The 22,560-nt window shown below is 41.8% G+C and overlaps 1 protein-coding gene across 1 annotated transcript; it reads left to right on the forward strand.

Moving 5' to 3' along the window:
• The first annotated feature begins 12,665 nt into the window (after positions 1–12,665).
• LOC115615252 (1,25-dihydroxyvitamin D(3) 24-hydroxylase, mitochondrial) lies at positions 12,666–22,012 on the forward strand. The gene is made up of 12 exons (XM_030503180.1): positions 12,666–12,888; positions 12,995–13,185; positions 13,528–13,621; positions 14,294–14,390; positions 15,581–15,672; positions 16,467–16,578; positions 17,987–18,132; positions 18,466–18,632; positions 18,821–18,899; positions 19,350–19,544; positions 19,649–19,760; positions 20,625–22,012. The coding sequence occupies exons 1-11, from the start codon at positions 12,667–12,669 to the stop codon at positions 19,757–19,759; spliced, it is 1,506 nt and encodes a 501-aa protein (XP_030359040.1). The 5' UTR covers position 12,666; the 3' UTR covers position 19,760; positions 20,625–22,012.
• The last annotated feature ends 548 nt before the right edge of the window (positions 22,013–22,560 follow it).

Genomic DNA, 22,560 nt, shown 5'->3' on the forward strand with positions numbered 1-22,560 from the left:
TCCACCGACAGGAGCGCCTCCCAGCGCTGCCGCCAGGGGGAGCCATGGGACGGGGCGCCGCAGCTCGCCGCGGCCTCCCGCCCGCTGCTGCCGGCGCTGGTGCCGCGGGCGCGGCGCGGCCCGGGCCGGTGCTGCAGCGGCGGGGCGCGGCGGTACAAGGTGCCTCCGGAGGGAGGGCGGCCCCTGAGCGGGGGACTCCTCTGAGCCGTCCTCAGCCCTCACCATCCAAACCAGCCGCCTCTCTGGAAACGGCGGTGTGAGCGGCCTCCAAATCATTGCAGAGGGGCTTTTAAGCAAAAAGACGTTGGTTTTTTTTTTTTTTCTGAAAAGGCTTGTTGACAGCTTCTAGACAGAAACAGGGGTAGCTAGCATTTACGCGGCATGATTACCTTCACGTGCCTATGTGTATTTAGCTTCTCACAGCTACAAAACAAAAAGAAAACCCAAAAGCAGGTCGTCACATCTCCCAGCTTGGGTGTTGTGTGCTCTGACACCCAGCTGCAGTGCGTACAACGCCTGTGATCCAAGAGCCCGTGGCCCAGGCACACGTGGATGTTGAGCAACATGAGGGCTCACCACTGGCACGATTGCCGGTGGCACTGGCGGTGCCATGGACTGGCCAAGCTGCTGCCAACAGCGGCTCAGACTGCTTGAGACCCTGCTTGGGTCTGCCAAGACCTTCCTGAAGAATGATCAGCATCTCCAGTATCTGTATTAAACACACTTCAGCTACAAAGCTTTCAGAGCGATGCGCTGTTGTGCCAGCATCAGGTGGGGGTGGCAACAAGCCTGCAGTGTAAGTAAGTCAGAAAGGGGTTTGAAAACATCTTAGGTACTTTGCTGTGATTCATCTTTCTGCTATGCCTGTCTGTGGGCTGTGGAGTTAGACCCAAAGGAAGTACCTGGGTACAGAGAGTTCAGGGCCCTGTATTGGTGTGTTTTTAATGTGTCTGGCTTTGGAAAGGAATTTGGAAAGCTGGGCTAGAGTCTGCGGCTCACTGAGCCGTGGCTGGGGAGAGTTTGGATCTCCAGAAAGACAACTGCTGTGACCAAGGAGGTGTCTAGGGTCAGCACGTTCAGTCCCAGGCAGCCAAAACTGCTGAACCTTTTCTCAGAGCTGCTAAGAATCACCTCCACAGGTTTGGAGTCCAAAGATCAAAACCATTTCCTGAAGGCAAAATTTTTAACCTTTCTTTCTCAAGTTATGCTTTATAAATCCTAATACCCTGATTGCACACAATGGCCTTGTTCTTCAAACACTTAATTGGAGGCTGATGTTTATTTCCCTGCTGTCTGATGGCATCCGAATTCATGTCTCCCACCACCCTCCTGATGCTTGAACCATGAATAACTCTGTATGTCATCAATGTAAAAATGAACATTTTAATGAAAAATATAGGAACAATCCATGGGACAGAGCGCGTGTCTTTACTTTTGTTAGAACACCTTGCTGCTGAGGGAGAATCCAGTCCTGCAGCTGCAGCAGAATCCATCCTCCATGGTAGCCCATTCCAAAGGGAATCCATGGAGGACAATAGACGATAACACCCAACAGAAGAATGGGTGTATATTTTAAAAGTTTCCTATTAATTTCCTGCAACTAGGCCTTATTAGGAAGAGCTGAAATATGGCATACTCCATTCAAGTCTTAGCACATATACCAACACCATTCTCTCTCTCAGCCTTGCCTTTGTGCATCACAGGTGGAAACAGTATAGCAGTCCTGCTGCCTGCAAGAAGGAAAAGTTTGGGTTCCTGCTTTATTACTTACAGAGACGGAGCTTACGCCAGCAGTGTTCAGCTTCATTTCATAGAAGAGCTGACTTGGGAGCTCTCTTTCACTAACTGCTTTTTGCTGAATAAATGTGAGAAAGTTACAGCTACTTGTGGGAAAGATTGCAGGTTTCTAGCTTAACAATTTGTATGTCAAAATATTCTGTAAGAGATATTTACTGAATTAAAAAGTTCCGGGTTGGTTTTTGGGGGGTTTATTTAGATCAGAATGACTGCTCATTTCAAAATTCCTGTCACAAACTAATAGAAAAAACAGAATAGAAAAGAAAATATTTTGAGTGGCCCTCACGCTGACAGTTACATTTTATTTTGATGCATAAGTATGACTTGGTTCCCACTGAGGAAAAAATTAATCACAAAAGTTCTCCTTGGAGAACTATGTTATCATTAACTTATGTAAAAACATAAATTTAATTCTAAGTATCTCTTTTTCTTAGAGAAAAACCTCTCATCTCTGGCCATTGTCCTGCTCTTCCCTAAGTCAGCTATCTTCTCATTTCAGAAAGATCCTACTGTGAAAGGATATAGCCTGAACCATGGTTATTTCCGTGGGTGGATTAGCTGAATAATATTTGTTAGGTCTGAGCCAGTGTAATTTCCTTCAAGAGAAAAGGAGTGGATTTCGTAAGAATTTGATGACTTGAAGGCTTTGAAAATAAATGTTTTTCTCCCACATGCTCAGGCAAGATCTGTGGTATGAGCATGTTGCCAAGAGTAGCTTACTGTAGACCTTTGTTATGTAAATAAAAGTGAAAACAGTGCACGAGTGCAAGCATCTAGTGGTGGAGTAAGATAAACTCATTGAACTCACTGACCTCATTTCTCTTTCAGTTGCATAAAAGGACTTGCTCTTTCTTGTACTGGTCCTCCTTGTTGCGAGTGTTAGCTGCACCTTGTACTGCGGTGGGATCCCTCCCATGGCGTGTGTAACCTTCGTGCCCTTCATCTTACTTGTCCTTTGTGGTTCTTATTCACATTTTCATGTCATATTACTTGCTGTAGCCTTTTGCAATACAGCTCAGTGGGAAAGAGTCTTCCCATGCTCTTTGCTGCCTCAGTTGTTTTGAATTACCAAACTCTTTACCCTTTTCCCTGAAGTTACACAGAACTCTGATCAGTCTTTGAGCATCCTGAAACACCCACACATCAATAATGTTTGTTAATACAAGATGCATTAGAAATGGAGAAAACTTACTGGGGATGAAGTGCTTGGTTTATCTAGATTTAGATAAATCTAGATAAATCTAGATAAATCGCTATTTATCTAGAAGTGGATTGCTATTAGCGAAAGCTGCATAAAGTTGTACTATTTTAATATACTGTACTATACCATAGTTTATGGTAATAACATATAGTATGCCACTATACTAAAGAGGTACAGCTTGTCTTGTGAATTCAGAACCTAACAGAACAATATTGTTTAGAACAATAACCAAACCCTTTGTTCAAATGGGTCATTTAAGATTGCATAGCTGTGGATGCTCTCCAGGTGGCAAATAGGTAAGTGTAGCTTTCAAAGCTTGGTGCAAACTGCAAGCTGCTAGCTGTAATAAATAAATAAGTCACAGGACTAGATAACTATTTTGTAGCTGCAGTTTGGAGTAAAGATACAAGTTCTGTTAGATAGCTTGTATATACAGGATCAGTTTTTCTTTTTGTCTTGCCAGATCTGCCTACTGATATATCATCTGATTTCTTTGATTTACCTGAATCTGTAAGAATGCAGTTAAAGCTTTCTGGAATGTAGGTGTTTCATCTTCTACGGAGGACAAAGATTCTCAGCATTTCTCAGGAAGGCATTTTTTTGGATTAGGATGGAAAGATTAATTAAGGAGAGTAATTAAAAACAGTTGCTGAATGCATCATCTAATTTATAAGCAGAATGGTATTCCAGATCCTGAAAGTTGTTCTGTACAGCAAAATATACCAATTTAACTCAGACAAGCTTAAATAGTGCTTGGTATTTTTAATGTGGTGAAGCCATGAATCTGCCTTCCCAATGGGGTGTGAAGTGTGGCCATCTCCTACAGCACATGACTTTGTGCTGTAGGCTGAAGTTTACAGAAGGAAAAAGACGGAGGTGTATTAGTTAATCACAGGAGCAGTATTGACTTGCACATAGACAAAAGCCAAATCAATTGGCTTGTGCCCTATTCTGTGTTGCAGCCAGCCTAGTCTTGCTGTGAGTCCTGTTGAGAGATAGTGGAGACATCTTTATCTTCATGCTGCAATCACTTTTTTGACTGCAAGCTAACTTTTCTGTAAATGTGCTTGGTTTGTTTAGCTCAACAACATTTCTGTCAATAACATGCTAGACTTCTAATATGATGTGTTTTGTTTAGCACAAACAGTTTATCTGCCTCTCTTGCATTCATCTCCAAACAGTACAAATGAAGCATTCAATCTTATTTCCTCTGTTCTATGTTAACCTTCCCTCACACTTCTATGTGGAATTCAGTTTGTATTTTTGTCTTGGACTAATATGGCCACTAATAATGAGCTATAAAAACCATGTAAATGAGACCCTCAGTGATATGGTTTAGTGGTGGACTTGGCAGTCCTGGGGTAATGGTTGGACTTGATGATCTTAAAGGTCTTTGCCAACCTAGTTGATTCTATGATTCTATGATTCTAAGTCTTAAGTATTTATAGGACAAATCCCCCTTAACTTTTCATTCTTTGTGGTCTGAGAAAACGAAGGCAGACTTTCTCAGATTTCTAACCTTGTTCTTTCAAAGAAAGAAAACCCCTCCTGTTAGTCAAAAGCAACATCACCATTTCATCATTCAAGCCATCCTCTATGTTTGTGTATATCCAGCATTAGAGTTATTAAATTGCATTAGCTCCTTTCTACAAGTTATCCTAATAAATTTCACCCTCTGTGAAGGAAACTTGTCTTTTCCCTTGCTGTAGTGCTTTGCAGAGAGTTCTGCAGCATCAGCTGGATCCATGAATCCAAGGGCAGTTTCTGCTGGCTGTTTGTGCCTGAGGTGCAAGCTGGAGATTCCCTTTTGCTGGGAAGTCCCTTTATGGTTAAGCACAGTAGAGATTTTACTCCATCTTTGTGGCAGGACAGTCTGTAAACACAGTGCTTTATAATCCCATAATTCCGTCCCAGCAGAACAGTTACTGCCTCATGCTGGTTTTATTTAAAACAAAAAGCAAGACCTGGGTTTGCAACCTTGCCCTTCCTCACCTCTAGTTGACATCTCAATGTCAGCAGGGAATATACCAGAGTCCAAAATATTAGCCATGTGTTTCTGTTGCTCCTGTTCCAGAAACAGTTGTAGTGGTGGAATATCTCTGTTTACCAGGAACTTACCAGTGGCCCGTACTGGAACTCTCTGTACAGGGCCTACAACTGCAGTGTCAGTCTTGCTCTTTTTTACTTTTGTCATTCATCTTCAATAAGAACTGCTCACAAACTACCTGAAATTAGGTCTTCAGTTACACCTGTACAGGTAGAAATAATCTCCTTTCCAGGAGCAGCACTGTCAGGGCCAGTTTTAAAAGTCAGCATGTATTTCTTGGAAAATACAAGTAAGGAGGAGTAGAGTCCTGTTCCCTCCTTAACTGGCACCCTTCTGGGTTCTTTCATCTTAAAGCTTTATAAATTTATTTGCCACTGAACCTAGAGGCTGGTTCTAACCTCACAGCAGGTCTGTCAGTAACATGCCCTGGCTGTAGTGTTACTCAGCATTTTTTAATCTGCACAAGTTTGTTTTTTTTTTTTCTTCCCCCCCTTTTTTTTGGGGGGGGGGGGAGGGGGTAGTGTATGCAGAATCATAATGGAATTCAGGAGAAGAGTTTTCCTCAGGGAGGTATCAGATGTGCTCTTTCGATACTTTACCAAATAGAGCAATAAGTATATTAAATGTTTTCCCAAGGGCAGTAGTTGCATTCAGCAGTCATACATCTGAGGAAACTAAACTCTTCCCTAGAGAGGTCTGCAGCCAGGCATTTGAACTGAAATAAACAGCAGGATTTCAGGCAAGGGCTTTATCTGATGAACTACTGATGCAGTCTGCTCTAATCCCTCCAAAAGCAATGACTAGAAGTAACCAGGATGTGGCCCAGAGGGTATTGAGTTCAGTGAAGCATAGCCCACATGCCTTTTGGCTGACTAATGGTGAAGGGAGATAGAGTTTTCATATTTTCTTATGACTCTCATGAAGACAATAGAAGCAAAATGCACTCGTTTCACAGCAAGTCACTAGTTAAAGTTCAAAATAATCTCTTTGTGGTTTTACAGAAGTACTGCAGGATTAATAGTATCTTTTACATATCTATTAGACCTTTCATCAGAAAATACTGCAAAGGCCACAGACAAGGATTGTTTCACACACGCCCTCCCTGGGATGAAACAGCAGTGCTCCATAGTAGTAAAAAACATTTAAAATTTCCTATTTATTTGTCATTTCTGGGAAATTAAGAGACCATCAAACTGTAAACATGGACGAGATGACATCAAAAGGCATTAGCTGCAAATGGCATGGAAGCTACTAGCAGCTGGTTGAGGCTCTGAGTTCTGTACTGGCTTAGGGGGAGGCACTGCTCCCTTAGGCACCTAACTTAACCTTCTAAACCATCTTTCTCGTATACTGGCAAGAGTTCAAGATGCTAACCTCATGAGAGCACCACCTATTGTCTTGGTATTTCAGGGGAATTTAGAGACCAGATATTAATATCTGTGAAACTATTAATTCTAGAAATACAATACCGTATAATACAAAAATAACATGGAAGACTGTTCACACAATTCTGCTTTATGAGATTTTAAACAACATGTCAGTGCAGCAATACAATAAATATTTATTATTGTAAGATAAATGTAAGCAAAATGTGCAGGAACAATATTGTTGTTGGCTTTTCTTTGACAAACTGTCTAGTACCGTCTCATAGAAATAGAGCCTTCAAAATCTTAGCAAGTAACAAGCATCTGTTTGCTTTTAAAAAGACTTGGTACGGGGTCGGTTTTACCTCAGCAGAGACGCATCCATCAGACCGAAAGTAAAATAATCTGTACAAACATTACAGGCTTAATCAACAAATCCAGTAAATTGCATGAGTTTGGCTCTGATTCAAGTGTTTGTATAACCAGCTTTAGCAGATTCTCTCAAGAGGACATGTAATTGTTATTTTTTGCAGGCACTTAAGACAGTCACACAACTAAAAGCTTCAGATTCATAAACATAGATCATTATTTTAAATTTCAATTGTTGTTTAAATTAAAGTCATACTCAACATTTCCTGCTTCTGAAAGCTTTCCTTGCTTTTGGCAAACAGTTTTGGTCTTTACTTACATTGTAGAGTTATTAATCCCACTAACACTGAAAATACTTTCATAGTTGTTCAGTACCATAACACAAGTACTACTTTGCACATTAACTGCATGTGAACAAGGCAACTGCATGTGTAAAATGTCTTAGCAGAAGGTTAAATGTGTAATTGCACATAAAAATTAATCTACACAATTGATTTTACATACATTGTTTCTGTAAGCAGAGCTATGATCAAGATTAATTTCTCACTGGGGAAGAGTCACCAAGAGTTAGTGCCTCAGAATGCACGTAGCTGCATACATTCATTTCGGCAGAGATGCAAGCTGTTAGAGGGTTTTACAGCTGGAGACATAAATACATAAATACCTACTGAATTGTTTTGCATTTGGGATGCCTGAAGATCTAAATTTTGAACTGCATAGAGATCTAACTCTCCATGTCTCCATGTGATATGGCAAATTTTAACAGACTTTTTTGGCCTGAATCTTGGGCATAACTTGACCACCCACATGCTTCCTCAGGTGGAGTCTTTCACAGTCCCTCCTAATACTTCCAGGACCCTCCTGCCCTATGTAGCTTTAGAATCAGTCAATAAAGATAGATACCTAGATATTGCATATTTACACAGGACTGTCTGCAGGTCTAACCTGAATTGGATGCAAGCTGGCCTGATTCTCAGATACATCATCTAAAGTCGCTGATACCCATCACAAAAAATAAGGTAGTTTAATGGTAATTTATGGAATCTATGTCATTATAGTCTTTTGTTGATACTGCTAAACTAAAATGTTTCAATAAAGACTAGATCCGATTCACAGTGCTTAAATGTCATGGATCATTAGGCAGCGTGAAAGAGGATAAGTCACCCCGTTGAAGTGGTGAGGAAAATACGATTTACATTATACCTTTTGTGTCATGTAAGATTTCCTTTGCATAACACCATGTTATGCTGATAGCAGCAGCAATATATTGACACTTTTACACTGTCATAAACATACATAATTATTTTGCAAATAAATAACCAAATTGCATCCCTACTTATCGAGACAAATGTAAATATAGTTAGATTGCACATTAAGCCAGTGAATAACTGCAGAACAGAGAAGGATTGGATGGGTGTCAATGGAAAAAAGATGGGTTATGGACATCTGGGAGAAACGAGGCTGAGAGAAGCAGCAGGGCTTGTCCTGTACTGGCTTAGTATGAAGTTATCCACCCACAATTATTGCTTAATCACAAAATTATTATTCCAGTAGGTACTTTTGAGCTATCCTGAGGGATTCAGTTCACTTTGAATTTCCTCAGTTTCCCCCTGGAAGTGTTGAAGAATGATAAAGAAAAACCAGGACTTCCAGTATCATCTTCCATGGCACAATACCCACTAGTGAAATGCCTACCCCCTGAACAGGAACCATAGGCTTTGAAAAATGAAATATTCTGACAGATTCCTAAATGCTGCTCCTTTTTAAACTAAATGTGCCTTCCACAGTGCTGTGTGTAAGGGGAAGAAAGCTTCTAGACTTCCGTCAATTCTGTCCAAAGAGAAGAATTCAGCCTGGGACAGTAACTCATTCTTGCAGCATCCTTATGCACAAATCCTTTGCTACAACAACTCCCTTCCCTGCTCAAGGAGGACAAAGTTGCTAAAAGAGACAAGAAACTGTAAAAGCCCAGAGAGTGGTTCTAGTTATCAGGAGAAAAGGGAAGAGCCAGTCGAGTCCTGTGTATTTCCAAGCTGACTGTCAGAACATCTTGTCATGGACTTCAATTTCTTGGTCTATGCTCCCCACTTTCTCCCTGACTTATCCCCTGTAAGTTTAACCTCTCTAGAGAATGCAGTGTGCGTGGAGTGTTGCAAAGCAGATAATATTTATGCACAGAAAATATGGTTGCATTTTTACTTTTTGTTTAAGCATTAAATATCTTTCATTTAAGTCAAGAAATCTCTCAATTTTCTTGAACCATGTACTCACTTATTTAAAGACTCTTTCAGTAGTTGAATGTTGAAATGTTTATTGCAGAGGAAGATATCTCAAATAGGTCATGGCCAGCTAGAAGATTCTTTGGCTGATGGAGTTTGAGCTGTTCATCTACCTTTCTGTTTTTCTAGATGCCTGTCAAAGGATTACTTTGGTCTCAGTTTGCTCAGCAGACCTTTATTTCCACACTGCTGCTGTCATCCTGCAGGAGTGTAATCATCTAGTATTCAGTGAGATCAGAAGAGTTAAGTGTTAAAAAAGCTGGTGTTTGAGTAAAAATATAATAAAGGTTTCTTTTGCTTTAATTTCACAGTCAGTGTCCATGTAACAACTTGGAAATCACAATTTTCAAATACATTTCATTTTCTCATCTGTAGAATGTGAATTACTGTACTTTCCCATTTCCTAATCTGGGGCTAAATTCATCAATATTTACAAAACTCTAAGATCCTCAACTGGAAAGAGGCATGGAATTCAAAGTGTATAAACAAACATGAGCAAAAACCTGGAATAATGACTTTGTGTTTTGACACTAGCATTTACAAAGTGCATTCAGTTTGTCTTCCCCAACATTGTGAAATACCTTGCCTCTGAATCTCTGCCTGTGACAGAGATTCTCCTGGTGTAGTCTACCTATTCTCCTTGGGCACTTCTACATTGTAGCATTTTAGAAAATGCAGGACACCTTACAAGCGTTTTAGAGCCGAAATAGCAAAAACCTTTTTCCAACAAGGACAAAGACTGGAGGTCAGGAGACAGGAATTGTGTAATTGTCGCAAAACAAACCTCCTGGAATTACAGGTATTAAGAAAGAAAATCCACTACCAATCTAAAGGTCTTTCTCACTGAAGAGTTATTTTGGTAATATTTAGTGTATTTGAAATGCGCTGTATGAAAAGGACTTGGTTCACTTTGCAGGAGCTCACTGCTATTGATATTTATTGGAAGGTCAACTGCTGTTTCAATGTGGTTTCCAAGCACACCTCAGTCTCTTAAATCCTGGTGAGGAGTTCTTAGCTTGATGGGATTTCCAAGCTTTATTTGAAGAATATGTTATTATTGTTTCCCAAGTGGTAGGACTAGTGATTCTTTCTGCTTAGGAAGCAGCTCTAAAACTTGGACTTCAGGTACTGATTAAATATTTTAGTGATGAAAAAATATGCTGTGATACAGCCTTTCTGTACCTCTACAACAGTCCCCATCAGATCTTCTGCAGAAGCATCGCACTGGCAGATCATTTGTCAAGGAACATTCTCTCCTGACACCTGAGACTGCAGAAATGAAATGACTTTTTTTTTCTGTAGCAAAATTGAAGCATAGAAGAATATGTATAATAAGCTATTTAGTTTTGATCTTCATATATTTCCTGGTCTTTGACCTAAAAATAGTCTTTGCTGTGGTGTAGAAATGAAGAGGGCTTTTCACTCACAGTGGTCATTACCTGTTACAGTCATTAGAAAGTATCGGGAAGTCATGTGGATAGCCATCTGTGGAACAAGAGTGACATCTTCACTGGTACAGGTGCCTCGGTGGAGTGATACTCCTGTGAGGATACGGCCCCAAAATTCAGTTCAAGAACCCTGTAGTGTTGCTTTGCTCTTAAGATAACCCTTGATACGTTCTAAAGGTCACAAGAAAAGATCTTGCTGAAAATTAAAGGCTTGTTTTGAGATCTCTTAAAAGGGAGTGGAGGAAGTCATGAAGGCTGAAAATGCCCTTAGAACTGCGCTTAACCAGAAATTAAGGCAATCATTAGCTCTCCCAGCTCCAGGCCTACCTGAGCGACAAATACCCGAGCTTCCCTGCCAAAGTTACATCATGACCACAGAAGTTAAATAAAACCTTTTCCATTCTGTAATTTGAAAACAGCTTAATAGAGAAGATTTCGTATTAACAGGGTGGATTCTTTCCCATAGCAGCGATGAACATGGAAAGATTGACCTGTGCCCAGTTTAGTCTGGACTTGCCTATTCCATCCAGGCTCTTCCAAAGAGATTGTTTCACAGGCACTAAGCTGTGACTCTTCAAATGAGTTCATTTTCATTCCTTAAATAGACAGGTGTCCACAGAGCACACAAATTGTCTCTTCTTGTCTGGTTTCTCAGAACTTATCATTGAATGAAGCCCAGACTGCATTCAGTCCACAAGGACAGCAAGATGTGTTCTCAGTAGAACTGGTTCAAAGAAAGCAAATCACAAGAATATCAACTTGTTGTGGTGTTTCCTTAAAAACAGACACCCCCCGTCAAAAAAAAAAAACCAAAAAAAAACCCCAACAAAAAACCAACAAACCAAAATAATAATGCAAATCTTTAATTTTAAAGCCTGCCTCAAAAGTGCTCTGATCTTGTGGCCCAAATAATATGATCCCATGGAAGAAAATCACTGAAATAGAGGGGCAAAATTGGGAAGGACATACAAAAATCACAGAACTCTACAGTGAGATGTCATGCTTTTGTACATTTCTCTCTGTACTGATCACCGATACCTCAGTCTTTTGTTATTATTAATTTGACTTTGAGACTTGTGCCTTTATGGGTCTCAGGTTCCATGTCAAACCCATCTTCTGATTATTTCTCTGCTTGTCCCTGGTCTAAAACACCCATCAGTCTGCACAGTCTGCATCTTACCATCACACAAATAAAGTGGATTAAGAGCTGAGCCACAAAATGCAACTTGGGAAAGACGAGAAAAGGTAGTGTGGGGTGGGAGAAATTAAGTCCTCATTGTAGTGTTTCTGTCTTTCCTGGAAATCCTCTGGTTTATGGGAAGCTTTTTGTCTTGCAGCAAGATCAACACACAGCCTTTCTGACTTCTCGTGCAAGCAGAGGACAGAGCGCCAAGGACCCAGCCGCCCTGTGCTGCTCTATCCGTACTAGCACCTTTCCTGCCTTCACTTAGCATCTGAGGTTTACCCTCTGAGGGTTACCGTGCGATTTCCAATTAAAAGACTCATGGAAATAATTGATTTTTGTCAGAATTAAATGGCTGCCAACACCAAGAGTGAAGGGAATTCTGCGTTCTTAGAGGATGCACTCACGTGCCCTTTTCATAAATAGTTAGTCAGCCAGATAGGGTAAGAGCAGCCCAACCACGAAACGCTGTTATTCCTCAGCTCCCTGCATTTTTGTTTTTATTCCATCATTTCAAAGTGCAAATGCTGAAGGAAGACGGAACTGTTCATCCACCTGCACACTGCAGGATGAACACCGCAGCCCCCCATGCTTCATGCAGGGGTGCCCCGGCCCCCTTATAAATAAATAGTTAAGACAAAGAGCTGTAGGGGAGCGTCCACACAACGCCGGCAGCTCAGCTCCGCCGGGGAGCGGGTGCCGGTACCTGCCCCGTGGCAGTGGCAACCCGCGGGCAGGTCGGCGGGTCCGGGGCCGCCGGGAGCCCCCGGGCAGGGCGTTGGGGCAGGCGGCGCTGGCGCGGTGCCCTCCTGCCCCGCCTGAACCCTTTCACGAACCGCCTGCCCCGCGTCCTCCCCGGGCCGGGCCGGCCCCACCTCACCGCGCCCGGGGCTCCCATTGGCCCCCGACGAAAGTCCAGCGAGCCTCCCGGCTGCTATATATGTACCTATAGACGGATGGGCGCCTGTCACCGCGGCGATGAGCCCCTGCAGCATCCTCCTCCTCCGGCGCCCCGCCCTCACCTGCGGCCCCGCCGTGCGTGGAACCGCAGGGCTGCGGCCGCTGAGCTGCTCCCTGCGCGCCCCGGGGGGCCGCGGGCACCCGCTGGCCGCCCTGCCCGGGCCGCCCCGCTGGCCGCTGATGGGCAGTTTGCCCGACGTGCTCTGGAAAGGGGGGCTCAAGAGGCAGCACGACACGCTGGTGAGGCGGGCGGAGGGATGGGGATGCTACGGCGGGGTGTGTGGGGGAGCCGGGAGCGCCCCGCACTCACCGGAGGGGGGGGTGTCGGTCTCTCCTACATCCCCAGGCCGAGTACCACAGGAGGTTTGGGAAGATCTTCCGCATGAAGCTGGGGGCTTTCGACTCGGTGCACATCGCAGCCCCCTGCCTCCTGGAAGCTCTGTACCGCCGGGAGAGCGCCTGCCCCCAGCGCCTGGAGATCAAGCCCTGGAAAGCCTATCGGGACTATCGCGACGAGGGCTACGGGCTGCTGATCCTGTAAGTGGCATCGGCAGCTCACCTGGGGAGGTGCGGGGAGGGCCGGTTGCTCCCTGCGGTCTTCCAGGTGCCTGGGGATAATGCGGGCGGCCCCGGGGCTGGTCCGGCCTCCCCTGGGTGGCCGTGCCCGCGGCCCCCCCCGACCGGAGCCGGCTGCATCCCTTGTCCCCGAGAGGCGGCTGCGGCGTCAAGTTTGCGCCCGTCGGGGCGGTGAAGGCGCATCCGCGCCCCGCGCTGCCGGAGAGGTCCCGATGCACATGCTGCCGGTTTGGGGTTGTTTTATTCTTTCTTCTTTCTTTTAGTCTTTGTCTTCCCAACCTCGCTGTTTTTAATTCAATCTAGGGAAGGAAAGGACTGGCAGAGGGTAAGAACTGCCTTTCAAAAGAAATTGATGAAACCCAGGGAAGTTGCAAAGCTGGATACCATAATCAACGAGGTACTGTGCTTTGAGAAGGTCTTGCTCTATTCCCACTCCCTTGGAATCCTGGGAAATAAAGGCAGACCAAATGTTCCAGTTTACCCGGATAACTGTTGACTACAGCAGTAAAACCATGAGTTCATACTCTGAAATCGTCCAGGGAATAATAAAGACAAACGGATTATCAGGGTCTGACCAAAAATGAGACTACACAGTTGACATTGTCTGTCTCCCCAAGAATAGCAAGATTATTCCACAGTGATACAGGCACCTGCAAACCCAGAGGTTTTTCTTGTTTCTCTTGCACTCCATGTTTTTTGCCTTTATTCCTTCATCCTCTTTAACCTCTGTATTCCTCACTGAGTTTGAGGAGCATCTGTGATAAACGGCTTAAAATCTTCCTTATTGTGAAACGCCAGTATTGTTCCAGCATCAGACTGAAGCATTTTATCCCTGTGGAGGAAAGCTCAGTTCATCAATGTACAAACAGTAGTAACAAGAGAGTCATGTAAAATTCAGTCATATTAACACAGGGGGAAAATGAATCTCGTTCAAAGAACTTAAGTATTCCTCTCTTATGTGAGATTGTTATCTATTGAAAAGACAGCTGAAATGCTAAATTACACAGGGTTTTTATTAGTTGATGTCATTTTATTCCCTTTTATTCTCTCTCTTCTCTCCACCATGTAGGTCCTGGAAGACTTCATGCACAGAATAGATGATGTTTGTAACCACGATGGACAAATGGAAGATGTCTATTCAGAATTCAACAAATGGTCATTTGAAAGTAAGTTGATTTTGCTTGAGAACAATATGCATTTTGTACCTGCCAAGGCATTTCAGTTGAAGTATGGTCAGTGAGAAATGTGTAGGCTGATCATTTACAAGCTATCACCTACGATATCATGGGAAGTGAGTTGCAGAAAAGCCACAGACTAGCAGTACTCGTGCAAAATTCAGCAGCAGCTATACAGACCCTTCTTCTGGTCATCTATGTGGCTTCCAAAATACCTCAAACATAAAAGTGGCTTATAAATCCAAAACTTGGGGGAGTCACAGTGCATTTGTATAAAGTAGGATCAGAGAGCACATGACCATTTTTGTCCATCCGATATTTGTTAATTATCAGCAGCACAAGATCAATGAACCAATCCAATAACAGTAAGGAGTATTCGTTGTAGACAAGGGTTGGAAAATCCCTTTTTAAATGTTTACATTGAGATTGAGAAGCACTGGAATAAGTTACCAAGACAGGAGCCTCCACCTTTTAGAAACCTTTCAGATTACACTAAGGAGCTATGTGCCAGGAATTACTTAAGCCAGAAGAAACTGCATCAGTGGTTCCCAAAAGGAGGGATGGTCAGCTATAGGACGGAACTGAACAAGCTCTGCCAGACACATCTGCTCTTGGCTGGCTCATCTCAGCAACCTGTGTACTGAGCTCAGAAAGTGTTTGGTTGTGGTTTTTCTTTCCACTTTCAGTGGTGATGGCTGCTTTTAGAAAGGGAGAAATAGGAAGTGACAGCTTTAAAAAAAATCAAAAAGCAAGTGGAAAGAGGTGGAAACTGGTGGAGCATGGGATGCAGCCAGTGTTTGCAAGTGGTTTCTGGCTGTCGAAAGAGCAAGAAGATGCTGGAGTAGATGGCTTCTCCAGCTCCAGTTTTCCTGTGACTCAGTTCTCTTCAGTAGCATTGCCAAATATGCCAGTTCTGCTTGGCAGAATGATCTGCTGCTCGTGAGGGGATCCATGTAGTTATTCTTCTTTGTGAAGAAAGTGCTAATGTAAGGACACCTTAGCTAGACATACTGCTGCCTGGGTCGGAGGCAAATGTGCAGAAGGTGTTTTGAAGTGCTGCTCTCATAGGTATTTATAGTAGAACATTTTCCAGGATAATCCAAACCATTCCGTGACGAGAAATGGTGACACCATGCACCCTTCTGTTTATATCATTTAATTATAATATTGCTTAACAACAGGTATCTGTCTTGTGCTGTACGGAAAGAGGTTTGGTCTCCTACAGCAGGATGTAGAAGAAGAAAGTTTGAACTTCATCAAGGCTGTAAAAACGGTACGGAAGAGTCTTTTTAGAGGGGCTGTTTTGATTTTGTACTCCTATTACTAATGAGAGAGTACCTGAAAAAAGAAACTCAAGCTTCTGTGCGATAAGTATATTGGCAGCCTTGCACATCCAAGGTGACACTTATAAGTGCAAAGCTAGCACTGAACATCTGACAGTCTCATTTATAAAATGCCTGAAGCTGTAGGGGAAAAATGTTGTGTGGACATCAGGGTAATCCTGGAAATAGAGTTGTCAGGTTGGTTGGTTAACTTTTCTCTCCCTGTGAGACATCCATTGTGCAACACTGCTGTTTGTTGAGTGGAACTCCTGGAGTTGTGTAGGATTATGCAAATACACTGGGCTTGGAGGTTAGTCATTCCTGCAAGCACACTTGATGTGCATTTTGCTGCATATGCACATCAGGTGATATATATCTGCCTAATTTTAGCCATCTAGTTTTTTTTAGGCCAGGTGCCTATCTTTTAGATAGCTAAAATTAGGCTCCATCTGTTGTCAAGGGAGAGAGAAGCACTGTCAAAGAGTGGCTTGTCCCACTCTAAAACATGCGCCTAAAATAGGATGAATCACTCGCTGGAGAAGTCTCCTAACCTCCACTAGCTGTCCTTAATTTTTAGCTGGATATGCTCCAAGTAGATTGAGACCCATTCTTTTGGTCCAGGTTGGAATATCTGCCAGAACCTTGACTTCCTGAAAATTGCCTCCTACTTTACAGTCTAATGTTGTTCGGAGATTGCAAGTAGATAGATTAAAGAAAGATTTAAAAAACTTTCTTTCCACCACAGATGATGGCTACTTTTGGAATGATGATGGTGACCCCCGTGGAACTTCACAAGGGCCTGAACACAAAAGTCTGGCAGGCTCACACAAAAGCATGGGATGATATATTTAAAACAGGTTATTGTCTTAAACACAATTTCTCTCCTTTCCCTTCGTCTCTGCTTCCTACTTGGAATTAACTTCCTTCATACTTGCTACTGCCCTATGCTGCTGTTCATTGCTGCCTTCAGCGCAGATTGAGACACTTGCTGCAGCTAACCACAAAGCTCTTCCAAGCACGGGAGCACTATTGTCTTATGACTAACACTTAGGTCTGGTCGTAGGCAATACCCAATCCCCAGGAAAGCCCCAGAAATTTAGGAGCTAGCAATGCTGTGAGTCCACTTTAATCTGTCATAAAATGAAATAGGCAGAAAGTGTATAAACTCTTTAAAGGCGAGGTATATGGCTGAGAAAAGGGGCTGCTCTCAAAGGCACCTCAAAGGGAGTTATTTTCTTGAGAAACAAGAATTTTACATGCAACAAAAGCCTATTTATTTGCTTAAATAAAACAAAAAGAGAAATTATAGGTTTTCTGAACAACCTGGAATATAGTCTTAACTCTTACAAGCATCAGTAATTTAAATCGTAAGGTACAGTTTGGCTTTTTGACAACATTTTCTGTCTAAGATGAATTGGCCTTCACATTACAAAAATTACTCCAACTCCAGATATGAAGTTCAGTTTCTCTTTTTCAGTATTTTTCTGAATAGTGACAGTTATAGCTAAAGATTGAGAAAGGGTTTGGCACTTGTGTGATTGAGATGCTGAGTGATATATTTCTCTTAGGTATTTGAGTACTTGATACGTCAGGACTTTTGGTCATGCCAGCCACACGTGCACTTATTTATTGCTTCTTAGTTTATGGGCTTTAGGAAGGACACTTGAAACCAGTTTTGTTCAGAAGAAACAATTTCACACCTTCACTTGACAGAAAGAGCTCCTTACTAGGAACTGCTCTTAACAATTGGGATATTCATGAGAAAGGGTGGGCAAAGTCTAGTCCTCTATATTTAAAAACAAACAAACAAACACAATGTAGAAATTTGGCATCTGTTTTTGCCTTCCCTTAGTAAATCAAAGGCTTCAATTTCCTCTCAGGGAGTCTGAGTGCTAAGTCTCTTTGATTTTCTAACACCTTGAATCCCCTTTGAAAACCCAAGCTAATAAATTTTACATGCTTGCATTCCTGTTTGCTAAATATTTCACTCAACATATCAGTGATTTCCATTGCTAATTTAAGAAAGCAGAATTCCTAATAGTGTGCAGAAGCTCCTTCTGTTCAGAAGTGATTTTTGTGATTGATTTTTTTTTGTCTAATAAGTGAAAATACCATTATTTATTCAGTATAATGCTCATTGTTTGACAAAAGAGCACAGCTTGATATCTTCTTTCAAAATCCTGCATGTGAAACGTGCTTTTGCTTTTATTTTTATAGTATTTTTAGTGATTTTCCATTAATCACCTCCTGCTCCTCCCTCCTCAGCCAAGCACTCCATTGACTGTCGACTGGAAAAACACTCTGCAAACCCTCAGGAGGATTTCCTGTGTGACATCTATTCTGGAGGACAACTTTCCAAGAAGGAGCTGTACGCTGCCATCGCAGAGCTCCAGATTGCTGGAGTTGAAACGGTAAACCTGCCTTTCCAAGAGCTCGCTAAAATTAGCATCCTTCCAACTCCCTGCTTTCTTCCATCACCTAACCATCACAACATCTGAGAGTGAGCTCATCCTGTAGTCCCTTTGGTGGCCTTACGTGCAAGTGAATTTTTGCCTGAAGTCACTAAATTCTTCCTTCTGTTCATTACTCCTAGAGAACAACTGGAATGGCTCATAACCCCTTAGGCTTACAAAATACTGCAAAATAGTGACCAGCCATAGAGGCTGCTTTGAACTTTTGGCAACTTCATGCTTCTGTCACCACAAATGGAGGTCTTTCTTACGTTTGTTTTTGCTTTGTTTCAGACGGCCAATAGTTTACTATGGGCTTTGTATAACATTTCACGCAATCCACACGTTCAGCAGAAGCTTTTCCAGGAAATACAGAGTGTTTTGGCTGCTAATGAGGGTCCAAGTGCTGAGAACCTGAAAAACATGCCTTACCTAAAAGCATGTCTGAAAGAATCCATGAGGTAAAGTTCTCAAATAATTTGCAAAAAGCAAAATGATCACAAAGGTTTTTACCAGCCAGTGTGTACTAAGAAGAAAGAATTTTCTAGTCTGTATAATTTCGTTCACCTTGCTGGTTAAGGGAAACTATAGATAGATACAGGAAGAAAAAATGCTGGAAATTTAGTCCATTTTGTTTCTTTCACTGTAGACTAACACCATCGGTGCCGTTTACCACTCGCACCATCGACACAGAAATGGTTCTGGGAGATTATCAGCTGCCCAAAGGGGTAAGTCAAACTAATTTAGCTTAGTCAAACTAATTTAGCTTACTAGAATATGTTGTCATTGATTAACTGTCCTGTAAACCACTGAAGTTGGTCATATTTCAATCTCAAAATGACTTTGCCAAAGGATGAGTCCTAGGAGAAGGAATGGGGAATTTGCACCAAGAATTCCCATGAGTGGAAAACCATACCTGTCTGTACTGCTTTTGGAGTTAGACAACAATAGTTAGGTGTGCTACTTCAGATTTTTTTTTGTCACACTTTCCCATGATTTTCTGAGAAAACTATGACCTTTTTGGTGTTGGAATTAATCTTCAGAGAATTACAGGACATCTTCTGAGGAAACTGTCTCACCTTTACTGTTGAATTATTTTGTTCCATTAACAAACTGATTCCCTTGATAGCTCTAAGCCAACTTATAATGAGACTTTCTTTCTATTGCTTTGTTTATAGACCATACTAATGATAAATAGCCATGCCTTGGGCTGCAATGAAGAGTACTTTAATAGCTGGACTCAGTTTAAACCAGAGCGCTGGTTTCAGAAAAACTTGATAAACCCATTTTCTCATGTTCCATTTGGCATCGGGAAGAGGATGTGCATCGGACGCCGCGTCGCAGAGCTACAGCTTCACTTGGCTCTTTGCTGGGTAAATACTCTAAAACAGCATTCCATACACAATGCCTGGTTGTTCAACACATAACCTAAAGATCTAGAAGCCAAAGCATGCTGACCAAAATGTCTGTGTTTCAGCTCATTCGCAAATACCAAATTGTAGCAACTGATGACAAACCAGTAGAAACACTCCATTCAGGAATACTGATTCCCAGCCGGGAGCTTCCCATTGCATTTCACAGACGATAAGGTATGTGCCTAAGGGTCTCCTGAGTGCAGGAGGCTTTTCTTTGAACCTCGTTTAGAATTTTCATAGGACTGTGAGTGTAAGAGAGCAGATGTCTTTCTAAGCTTTACTCTCACAATGTGAGATTTATTAAACACCATCACGTTCTGTTACTTTTAACAGAAAATATTGCATGTACTAAGAAGACAGGTTTTGTACTTAAGGCTCTGAAGTTAGCCATCAAGTTTTAAACTCCACAAGAGCATGTCTTCTGTGCATGATGCAAATCAGAAATGGGGAAATCAAAACGTGTATACCATTGGAGGAAACAAAATAATGGCCATTATTATAACTTCTCCACTGCATTTTTAGAAGATATTTCCTGGAAAATAGTATTTGATTTTGAGCATCAGTGCACAGATTAAAAAGAAAATTCCCTAGTGAGGGAAAAGTACACCAGTGCACTACAAAGTTTAGATAAGAAAAAAGTATTTTAGGCAGAAGGACAAAGAAAAGAAATACCTGTTTGTAAATAGTGATGCAATCTTGCAACTTATTATCCATTTTTTGCTTCCAAAAAATGGAATGCAAGATTTTCTCTGCTCACAAGCTTATACAAATAAGCTAAAAAAAAAAAAAAATCTCATCTGTGTAAAAATCTAAATTGGAAAACTGGGTCTTTGATCTAGAATTAAGTTTTCAAATTAGAAATCAAGTGACATTTAAATACTGAGAGAGATTTTTTTTTTTTGCTGGCCAACACCACAGGAGAAAAATCACCCAATATAATCTGAATAAGGGTATTAATTCCTTTAACTGGAGTTTGTTCAGTGCTATTTGCTTTTAAATAATCGATCACTCTGTAGATTCTTTTTCTGTTTAATACAGCTTGCAGAAAATAGATGACAACCCTGCTGCTGCCTTCTCTGAAAAAACGCATATCAACTGGGAAAGTCAAAGCCTATGGTAACCAGTGGAGAAACTGCTACACACATCCCTTGAACAATTGCTGAGCCAGAAATAGCACCAAAAAAATCTCCCGTACTGTTTTATTGGGAAAATGTGGTTAGTTAGTTCAGCTGTGCTTAGCAGTGTTAAGAGGAAAGAAAAATACCATGCACATTCATATACCTATGCAAATATACTGATTTAGTGCAGCTGAGGGACTATGCAGAGTAGAGCTTGATAATGAGCTGTGGAATGTTATGTATAGTTCTTGTTAGTGCACAGTGAAATTATTATAGCCTCAAACTGTTCAACAGGCCGGCTTGGAAAGAGCTGGCTTCCAGTCTTTGGGTATCATACAGGATACCTGGGGAACAACAGCCCCAGCTGAACTGCACTGTTAGCTCAGAGTTGAGGAGCTTTGGGAAGGCAGCTTTAGGGAAAAGAAACTTGCTTAGTCTTTATCAGATTGCCAATGTAATGAATTAAACTGAGAAGTAAGATGGCAGTCTGTAACAAGAGTAACAACAGGGCTTAAAAATTAGGATAATTAAAGAAGTATACTTTCCCTAACATTATTCACTTCCTTAATAAAAGGGAAATAAGGATAAAGGTATACAACAGGATTTATTCCTCATTCCTGCACAGTACTCTGATTCGAACAGTTGCAGTACTGTTGAGTACAGAGTATACTGCTGCATACTCTGCTCTTACCTATAGAGTTTCATGCCTCCAACTCCCACACAAGTCATTTTATCATGACTTTATTGCAAAACCTTAGTGGTCTTTTATTGCATGAAAGGCCTTATCCGTAAATGGAATCACTAGAATCCTATGGGTTCTGCCACTAGTAAGTGATGATTATCCTAACAGGATAGTTATTTTATCAATGAGTAATATAAAATATATTTTTCAAAGAACCGCAGGAAATAAGGATCCTAAACATTTTGAAGAGGTCTATTGCTTGTGGAGATTTCAATATCTGTATCTGAAGGTTAAAGTTGTCACTGCCCTGCATGTAATACTGTGTGTTAGCTATTACAGTCACTAGTGTATTTCCCCATGATGCAGTTTGAAGTACAGGTTTATATATATAACATGAATGGTTATTTTTATTTTTTTACATTCTGAAATGTTACAACTTCTTGGCATTTTTTTGTTTTCCTCTGCTGTTTATAAGCTGCAGCTACAATGTGTAAAGCAATTTGTGCATTACCTGAACCTTTCTAGTCAATTTGGTAATAGTCAACTTTATAATAAAGATTTCAATTTTTTTTTCCTGTAAGTGTTCTTCCATAGTTTACTATAAAATCTTTGTAGCATTACAAAAATCTTGTCTTTTGTGGTAACTTCTTGCACCAAGTTGCCGTGGTGCTTTCATCCATCTGCTTAATCACCTCCATAGGATTGGAGTTGAAATTATACAAAATGTGGTTACTTTAATGCAACAGTGAAATACTTCCTCTTTATGATACCCCCAAAATGCTTCGTTGTGGCTGTAATGACACCCTAGCTGGGAAACTGTTTGGAAAGCCCAGCTCTGGTGGGAGGGTGTAGTGGGCACTGCCCGGCACCCGGCCAGCCCCGGCCTGGTGGATTCCAGCTTAGCAAGTACAGGGGCATAATGCCCTGAAGCCTGGAGCTTTGCTGCCAAACTCCTTTTGTGCCATTAGTCGTGCCATTCCTTCAATCCAGGCTAGCTCCAGTACTTGGGAATGTGTTAAATCTATACTGACGGCCCCTTTCCCCCTAATCCTACAAGACCTCAATAAATGCTAATGTTAGGAAGCTTCCTGCATGCATAGCACAGTCTGAACATGTTTCTCCCCAGCATGCACAGTACTGAGGTCTCCAGGGATGGGATTGTTACATTTCTCTG

This window comes from Strigops habroptila, chromosome 13, assembly GCF_004027225.2.
Source record: "Strigops habroptila isolate Jane chromosome 13, bStrHab1.2.pri, whole genome shotgun sequence".
Taxonomy (NCBI): domain Eukaryota; kingdom Metazoa; phylum Chordata; class Aves; order Psittaciformes; family Psittacidae; genus Strigops; species Strigops habroptila.

Excerpts from the sequence above, each read along its gene's own strand:
- LOC115615252 (XM_030503180.1), top strand. The coding sequence starts at position 12,667 with ATGAGCCCCTGCAGCATCCTCCTCCTCCGGCGCCCCGCCCTCACCTGC. Across the intron at positions 13,186-13,527 it reads GGCTACGGGCTGCTGATCCT|GGAAGGAAAGGACTGGCAGA; the intron begins GTAAGTGGCATC and ends AATTCAATCTAG. Across the intron at positions 18,133-18,465 it reads AGATTGCTGGAGTTGAAACG|ACGGCCAATAGTTTACTATG; the intron begins GTAAACCTGCCT and ends GCTTTGTTTCAG.